The sequence below is a fragment of the Malania oleifera genome, chromosome 9 (genome assembly GCF_029873635.1).
Source record: "Malania oleifera isolate guangnan ecotype guangnan chromosome 9, ASM2987363v1, whole genome shotgun sequence".
In the NCBI taxonomy this organism is placed as follows: Eukaryota; Viridiplantae; Streptophyta; class Magnoliopsida; order Santalales; family Ximeniaceae; genus Malania; species Malania oleifera.
Genome location: NC_080425.1, coordinates 75,600,459 through 75,609,825, shown reverse-complemented (window position 1 = coordinate 75,609,825; position 9,367 = coordinate 75,600,459). Strand labels below are relative to the sequence as shown.

Genomic DNA, 9,367 nt, shown 5'->3' with positions numbered 1-9,367 from the left:
TTTATTATAAAATAATATTAAAATGGAAACTCAGCATTCTACTATTTAGCTTTAAATTATTTTTTTTTTACACTTGCAACGCTTTAATTTTTGTTGTGCTTTGAATTTTGAACCAGGTCAATTCAATTGAGTTGACTTGTACCAAATTTGATGACCTTTTGAGTCTTTGACTCAAACATTAAATATTCAATGACAGTACTCCTAGATTTTATTTTATTTTTGGCAAAATGCTTATGAAAAAGAATAATAAAAATTAAAATTTAAAAATCAACAAGTTATTTAGTTAATATTTTCAAAATTAAAATAAATTAATGCCTAATTGAAGGAAATGCTTAAGTGTGTCTTTAACTATACACGTAATAGTCAGAAAATATAATGAAAATAATAAAAATACAAAAGAATACAAATAAAAAATCTTATTGTAAAAGATAAAAATAGTTTTAATTATTTTACTAAAATTGTTAATCCTTTGAAAATAATTTTATTGAACATAACAATTGAAAGCTAGTAAAAATACTTTTGTTTTATGAATATTTTTTATTTTAATTATGTTTTAAATTTATACGATTATTTTCCAATTTTTAATTTTAAAATTATGTATAAAATAAATGCTTGATCAATAAAAAGAAATTGTAGATATTAAAATACTATAAATCTATAACAATCAAACGATAAAACAACTGAAAATCATAAATCTAATCTTTAGTTTATGTGAAAACAATTAAAGGTGACAATATAAATGGAAAACTAGTAGCATAAATAAATAAATAGTCATAACATATTTCTTTAATGTAATACAATAAAATAGAAACGAGGAATATTTAGGTCCTTAAGATCATATTTAGAACATAAAATCTTCATATGAAAATTAAAATTTTGATTAAAATATAACATCAAATTATTTTAATTCTAATTTCATTGTAAGTGCATTTCCTTCAAATAATTTGATCTGATACGGGTGAAAGAGTCAAGAGGCCAAGCTCAATTAAGTCATCATTTAACAAAGATTAAAAGGTTTCAAATTCAAATTAGCCCATTCATAAGTGATTAGAACATAGATCCACGCCCATTTAATTAATTAACAAAATTATAATGAACATCTCTTAACAAATCATAGTAAATTTATTATTATATATATATATATATATGTAAATATTATACACATTTAAGAATCATACAAATATTACACTCATCATCTCAATCCTTTCATTTCTCAAAAGGGACCTTAAAAAGGATGTCACATTCTTCATCCTGTATTTTCTCTTGGTTTCTTATTTTAACATAATTTTTTACCCATTTTTAAAAATTAGAAATGAATAAGTAATTATGTTGTGAAGTTGTTTAATAGATGCCCTTTTTTATTTGACAACAATTCTCCATTTGGCGTTTGGCCAAAAAAGCTTTGAACACCCTATTACTCTTCTTGCAGTTGCAGCACAAAAATGCTTTGGCCAAAAAAGCTTTGCATACCCCATTACTCTTCTCGCAGCACAAAAATGCGAGTGCTTTATTGACAGAAATTCTGAAAACTCCAATAAATGGAACATGATGGACTAACATATAACAATTTTGGTATTAGGATTTTATGACCACAAGACAGGCTTGACTCAGTTTAGACTTCAGAACTGTAAGGTCCGGGAGCGATATGAGAGATTTCTGAACCTCTCTTGATTATTCAAACACACGAACTAGTTACGACATCAAATGGATAGCCTATACTCGTGTCCTAGCTCGTCTTAATTTTTCAAAAAATGGATTACTGTAATAATACTTGCATGGAATAATAACCCCTAATTAATATTATAAATAAAATTTCACCGAGGAGAACTGTTACAACATTTCTAGTTTGCTAGTGTGATATTTACAGTCGCCAGATCCTGGAATGCCTTGCCCTTGTGACTGATTTCAACTTCATGCTCCTGTTCAGTGTGTCCAGGTAATCCTGTTAAATGACAAGCAACACATCACTTGATATGATTTCCAAGCTTATAAACAAGAGTTTCTTAAACAAAGTTCTTTTTGTAAAGAGGCAAGCATCAATATATTAGATCAAGGGGTGTTAAACAACACCAAGAAAGCCAAAATCAGCCAAGCTGTATGAAGTTGACAAACTTCAATAAATCGGCTACTCTACTTCCAAAGAAGATTCGAGTTTGATCAATACAGAAATCATAAAGTTTTTTGATTCCATAGCATTAGAACCTTGAAAACACTAGATATTTTCTGACTCTAGTTCAAATTTTTAACTAGATTTTTGCTAAAATTTGAGCCCCAAATGAGAAAAGCAGGTTTGAAATGAATCCACTGTTGTTTCGTGCACTGTTCATTGGACCTTACTATTACTGGGCACTAAATTAATGAAAGGGTATTCAAGTTTTCAACAGATTGACTTCTTAATATTTTTATATCATAATTATACTGGTGTCTCCCATATAACACTCCAATGATGCTTCAGAATTGCATGCAAAACACAACAGACTGATACACTTAGCAACATACAGAAAAAATATGGTTGAACCCAGTTGATCACCTGGAGAATTCCAACAGCAGCAAATTTATCCAATATTGCTTTGGACATCACTGGATGCAGCTTCAAAGGCTTCAGTAGCAATTCTGCAGCCTGGGAACAAGCATTCAAGTAAAAATCAACATCACGGCAGCCATCATTATCAAATAAACCAGCAATCAAGAGATTCTGTGTAATTTAGATTATGAAGTGGGCTGTGAAGCCAGTGGACAGAATTGTCTTAGGTATAACAACGTATGACAGTTATGGCGACACTTTGCCATGACAGTTCTTTCTGTTCATGCTATGCGTAGGCTTAGTTTCTGACAGTTCCTTTAACCATGAATACTCAAATCTACCACATAAGAAAATCAAAATTAGCGAATCTTATTGGATAATTACAGGCATCTTCTACGCATCAATCATCTTCTGGGAAATACCCACTGAATGATACAATAAAAACTTTTGCAAGCATTCCACACACAGAACCATGGCCTCACAGAAATATAAGAACCATAAGAATTGAACTCTATATCATATTCCCTGTGTGACACTCACCTTTGATGTTAAGGACTCATTCCAAAATGTATACTTTAAACCTTCTAGTTTTCCCGTTTTACATAGATCATCGATAAAAATCTTCACTTGCGCAACCTAACCAATCATTATAACAAAGAATAATGTGACAGGATAATAAGATATTAGCATGAAGACTAATGAGATTAAAACACACATCTGGGCACTTCCCGAATCTATCAAAAGCGCAGCCAACAACAAAGCCTGACACTGAGAGTTCAGAAATCTGCTCATAGACAAAAGAGGTGTATAAGTTGGACATTGTGTCAAACATAAATAAAGTTATTGTTCATGGCCTCAGATACATGCATACATAATATTGAGGTCACCTCTTCCATATATATCTATCACAAAATTTGTAAAAGATACTGGTCTAATAGGACTACATGGAGCCACACTTGAAGCAAGGTAATCACTATTGTGAAAAAAATAATTAGGCATCTACCGAACCTCTATTTATAGTCACCTCAGCTTACATCTATAATCAACAATAAAATAGATAAATGATGAAAAAATCATGGCTACTCTGTTAAATGATATTGATTCTTGAAATACAAAGTTAATTCATCCTAATTACCAGGCTGGGGAATTGGGCTCCAACATATATCACAAATGCAATGCTAAATAAAAATCAAGAAACTAAAGCACATGACTAAACAGAGTTCCTCATCCCATAGGTGTATAATCAATTATTCACTTACAAAATCTAAGACTGAAAATAGCAGATGCAAAATAGTAACAAACTTTACAATACAATTTGATATAGTATCCATGGTGTTAATGACAAGAAAAACATCTTCCCAAACCCCCTTCAAATATTAAAAGCTAACAAAAAAGAAGAGAACATCAGATAAAATGCAGCATAGTCACCTTACTAAGACCGAAAAAAGAATTTTCTTTCAAACAGAAAGGTCTTGATATGCAATGCCTTAAATAGATAAAATAACTTATAACTAGTGATGAAGTTATTTCGAGCTTCATGTTTGCACTCCAGGATCAGCATGATCCTTAAATTTCCTAATCCTAGATTTCATCTGAGAAAGTATTCCAAACAAAATTCCATCTCGGTTCATAGAAAAACTCAAAAATAAATCAAATAGGAAAGGCAAACACACCATAGTTTGAAAATCACTGGCCATCAAATCAATATCGTCTTTTGTCCTCATCAGCACACTGGAGCATTGACAAAAATCCATATTATTCAACAAATTGAGCATGAACATGCCCTAAATAAGAACCCAAAATAAATTGGAAATAGTACAATTTTGCATTGTACTCTGTCCAAATCAACAAAATTCAAAATCCAAGGCTCAAATTCTATGCTCCCAAACATGGCATTAGATTCCTATCAGTCAGTGAAGCACACAGTCTAGTGCACATGTGCTCAAATAATTCAATCTTATGGGCAAACATCAATATGTACCAAAATAAAATGTTGCCACGCTTGCATAAACATGGATTTCCAAACACATGCCCAGCACATTGCCTGCTTCACACTCCACGTGAGCATAAAATGTCAACATATATAAACCAAAGTTCAAAAATTGCAAGGAAGTTCCTCAGCAAGTTTTAGTTCTTGCCCAGCTATTTATTTGAGTAATTAGCAACTTCATTCAATATAAGTGGGTCTAAGCCACTGTTTAGTCAGTAATTATCAATAGGCATGGTACTGCAAGAATCTTATTAATTTAGAGATAGGGTCATACCTTAAAGGGCAAGCAACTATATTAAGTGGATCTGAAACAGCTAGGCCTACATATTTATTGCCTACATCCAAACCAAGCAAGCGCCTTTGTTGTATAGCATCTTTCTTGAGCAATTCAGAGAACAACTTTAAGGGTTTCACGTACTTCATCTGCCAGACTCATCAAACATGCACTGAATAATGTGACATTCCCAGACACGGTAGGCTAACAAAAGTTTGGCAACCATAAAAGTTTACTTTCTTGAGTGTGCATGCCCTAACACACACACACACACACACACAGAAGGAGAGATGAAATGAAATAACAAACCTCAGCCAGGCAAAACAGGGTTGTGGTTGGGTTGTTATTATGTGCTATACTCGCTCTTGAATGTAACTACTAACTAGTAAACAGGTAAAGTGGACAGGTTGCCGTGCTGGTTTTGTGGTTTAACCCATATCTTGACCTAAATTGTTGGCCTGAAAAATAAATTTTTGCACAATAGCAATGCATGTCAATGTCCCAAAGGATGAATAACCAAAAAGTAGTGCAATTACTCAACTAGACATGCTGTCAAATTGAAAAACGCAAGACTAATACTTTGTCAGCATAATTAAATCATCATAAGGTTCAAGGAATGGAATCGAAGCATGAAATGAATCAAGTCTAGACAAGAATCACTAATGGAATGCGATTACTATGTTTGGTTAGTCATATAAAATGACTATTGGAAATGCGTTTCTGATTCCTTTTCAAAGTGTCCTTAAATGGTGGCTAAAATGAAAACAAAAATAAACTATTTACAAAAAAAAAAAAATGAAACAAAAGATAGGTGCCTGTTTAGTTTTGGAAAAAAAAAATTTCATTTTCTTTATTAGTTTTCTAAAAAAATTACAAAAAAGTTAGCTAATTTTTCATTCAACATTTGTATGAGATAAATGAACAACAATAAATAGTTTTGGCATTATTTACTTGTGGAAATAGTTTTATTTTTCATTTTTAATTTTTCAAATAATTACAAAAGTGCCACCTTGTTTTCTAATTTTCCAAATTTATATAAAAAAGTTGGAAAAAACATCATTATTTTTTCTAGATTTCTAAAACTTACTGTGCATATAGGAGTATGAAATTTGGATCTTGGACTTTAATTTGTGTGGATTATGCATAGAGTTTCTTCTAAATTGACACAAATCCAAATTCAAGCACCATAATCCATGATTCTAAGAATTACCTTATATAAATTTTGGACTGGAAAACAAGTTATCTTTTTTGTGATTATTTTGAAATCTAAAAATAAAAAATAAAAAAATGTTTTACACATTTAAACAAACTGTTTATTTTCTACTTTTATAATACGAATCTTGAAAAATTAAAAAATAAGATAAATTTTTAATAATTCTTTGGAAAACTAAAAGTTAGAAAAATGAAAAATATTTTCCACAAATAAATGGACCCAAACTATTTTCCAAAAATGCACTGAATGCAGAATTACTTATTTTTGCAATCCTTCAAGTATATAAGAAATCAAACCTCTGGCTTTTGGCAGGAATAAAAAAAAACCTTGTTCATGATTTCCAGCTTTATGGAAAATTTATAAGGTTTGGTCATGGTTTCCAGCTTGATGGACTGTTCATATATGATATGAGTGAGCTGCATGGATTTTGTAGGTTTTACAGGATCCCTTAGGGGCTAATTTTCGCCAGAGGCCACTGAACATAGTTGTACTCTCACCAGCCATTGGGGAATTCTTTTAGATAGTCTTTTAATCTTCAGTTAGTTTTATTCTATATTGCCTTTCAAGATAGCCCACATTGACTACAATGAATTTGTGGCAGTAATGCAAAAGGGAAATTTAGATTTAGGTAAGAAAAATTCACATAGTAGATTTAACTTTTAACATTGCATTTAGGCACTGCAGACTTGTTGAGATAGTGCTCAGATTCATTTTTATTTCCTTTTGTCCCTTATCCCATGATTCTGTCATGTATACAACTCTAAAAACTTATAAGGATATCATCAACTGCTCGTAAATAGTTCATGCCACTTCTTTTAGTTTGTAGATGTGGAAGAAACAGATTAAAAGTAATAGCAGTATCATTAGGTGCTGTCATTTGGATATCAGTAGTTTATAATTCAAATTAAAATAAATAGAAATTCAAGGAAACAAAATAATCAATTAAATCTTACTATCTTACATGAAATTAAGATGAGAGTTGATGGAATTACCACAAACAACGCAAAAAAGAGTGTCAACCTCAGCAAAAATATTCAAACAATCTGAAAAAAGAGCAAAACATCTCAAGTGACAACAATATTTTAATTAAATTTAAGAAAAGAAATAAGAAACACAATACTACCTTAGTTCACAACCAACCAAAAAATATTTTATATGAATCAGCATATTACCATATTAGTAACTAATCAGTCCAGTCTGATGATGTGATAAAACTTTCGCAAACATATAAACAGACCTGGATGGTTAACGGATTTAGTACATTGTCCTGCAATTCAAATGACCCCACAAGTAGAACTCCCTTGGATTCACTCATACATTTTCACAAACACATTATAGAACACACCAGGGCCCATCTCATTGGTTCGAACTAATCAATATGAGAATCGGTTTTGGAGAAATTGCATATCGTAAAAAAAAAAAAAAAAAAACCATAAAGCATAAAGCATAAAGCATAAACATTTATCAGTTTTTTTTTTTTTCTATAATTAGGAATAAATAGATTATTTTATAACAAGGGAAAACAATTCACAAAGCAACTGTGATAATATAGGAATATGTTTGATCTCAAACGAATATTAGTAACAATTGCATTGTAACTGTTCCTGAACAAAATCTCTCAGATCTCAAACAAATTGATATTGGCAGCCTATAACTCAAATTAAGCTAATAGAAAACCAACAAACAAAAAAATCAATTAAATCTCAGTTATAGTAGAATGGTCACAACAACCTATAATTCAAAATTAAAATCCAATATAACACAATTTAAACCAACAAAAATAATGAAAGCCAGTGAGAGAGAGAGAGAGAGAGGGAGACTGGTATTATCCTAGTGAAGCAACATAACAAAGATGCTTCTGAGTTCTCGACAAAGAGAATGCTGGTAGTGGGATGTGTTGCGCGATGAAGCCCCACATTAAAGCAAGAAGGCTGACCTAACTATATCGACAGAGAAAGGGAGAGAAAGGAAACGTGGCTGGGCAACTTCCTGGTGTTGCGTTGGAGCTATGGTACAACCGAGAGAGCGAGGAAACGTGGCGAAGAAATTGGAAATTCCCCAATTTCTTGGAACTCTGAGCACAAAACTCAGTTAACAGCATGACCTGGCTGTCGAAGAACGGCGACACCGAAGAATAACGCGCGACGTACACCGATACAGAGGCGACTTCGGGGCCGAGAAGGCTAGGGCTTTTGGCCGCAGCGCGGCAAAACGGGTTAACGGGTTGAGTGGTCATAAATGGATTGAAATTAAATAGATTGTGTCCGGATTTGACCCGTTTATATATAGATCAAATGGTATTAAATTTAAATTCGATTTTAAATGGATGGATTATGGGTCATCCTCGGATTTCAATTTATCTTGTCATTCCTACATGTGTCGTATATAGAGATGGCTCATAGTAAATAAACGAGGAAAGATGAACGCTCTGAATAGAAAAAGCTATATATTATTTATAAATTATATATATATATATATATATATCTATTTTTATTTGAAATCATAATAATATATATTTTTTTACCGAAAAAGTCTTGCAAAATTAAAATAATGATGGCGTGATTTGTAAAAGTATGTGATTATTTATATTAAAATTAAGTTGCGTTAATAGTTGAACCAAGATATTTAACTGGTCTAGATTTATTAATTTATTTATTTAAAATTATTAGAAATCAGAAACATTTATCACTATGACTATTCTATTTTAAATCCTTATTAGTACAGTATAATAAATAACAAATACAAAATCATATGAATAGATGAGATTCCAAAGGAGGTGATAGTCATATAAGCCCTTAAGAGTTTATATTCTAGGTTACTAGTATTTTCTTTACTCTTACTCATTTTAAAGCAGGTATTGGAGATAAAATTCAAATATATAAGGACATTTGGATTGGTGAGTTTTCTTTGAAATCTATTCATGCCACAACTTTTTAGACTTTTTACCCTTCACAATGCACTAATTTCAACTTTTTTTTTTTTTTGAGAGGGGGTTCTCTTTCTTGGTATTTTTATTTCTTTAGAAGTCTTAATAAAAGCAAGGTTGGTGAGTCGACTCTTCAATTGGTGTGCTAGATTCTTTCGTGCTTAATTGGCGGGAAGATAGACTTTGGATTAGGGATACTTTAGGGTCATTCTTTTCAGAGTCTTTCTTTTCCAGTCTTACAAAATCCATATATACTACTCCTGGCCCTTTCCTCTTACACAAAGCTATTTGAAAAACAAAGGTTTCTTTTAAAATGCAAGCCTTCATTTGGAATTCAATTCTTAACAAGATCAACACAAATGATATGCTACAAAAAAGAAAGGCCTTACAAAGCCCTTAGTCATGACATGTGTGTTGGCTCATGTGGCAATCTAAGAGGG

General features: G+C 31.6%; 1 protein-coding gene across 9 annotated transcripts; it reads right to left on the bottom strand.

Moving 5' to 3' along the window:
* Positions 1-1,771: 1,771 nt before the first annotated feature.
* LOC131164837 (uncharacterized) lies at positions 1,772-8,258 on the bottom strand. Of its 9 annotated transcripts, none has more exons than XM_058122340.1 (9): positions 7,822-8,258; positions 6,994-7,044; positions 5,098-5,246; positions 4,789-4,937; positions 4,198-4,255; positions 3,240-3,308; positions 3,065-3,160; positions 2,531-2,620; positions 1,772-1,942 (listed from the first exon to the last, which is right to left on the bottom strand). In XM_058122340.1, exons 4-9 carry the CDS (start codon positions 4,935-4,937, stop codon positions 1,862-1,864), a joined length of 543 nt encoding a protein of 180 aa, XP_057978323.1. In that variant the 5' UTR covers positions 5,098-5,246; positions 6,994-7,044; positions 7,822-8,258; the 3' UTR covers positions 1,772-1,861. The 9 variants fall into 9 exon arrangements, with proteins under 9 accessions (XP_057978323.1, XP_057978326.1, XP_057978324.1 ...); XM_058122343.1 differs by having other exon boundaries at positions 4,789-4,992; positions 7,938-8,256; XM_058122341.1 differs by having other exon boundaries at positions 6,963-7,044; positions 7,938-8,252.
* Between the last annotated feature and the right edge of the window lie 1,109 nt (positions 8,259-9,367).

Coding starts and splice junctions, on each gene's coding strand:
- LOC131164837 (XM_058122340.1), bottom strand. CDS start 4,937: ATGAAGTACGTGAAACCCTTAAAGTTGTTCTCTGAATTGCTCAAGAAA. Junction 4,256..4,788: donor ATAGTTGCTTGCCCTTTAAG/GTATGACCCTAT, acceptor TCAATGCTCCAG/TGTGCTGATGAGGACAAAAG. Junction 2,621..3,064: donor ATGAGTCCTTAACATCAAAG/GTGAGTGTCACA, acceptor GCTTGTTCCCAG/GCTGCAGAATTGCTACTGAA.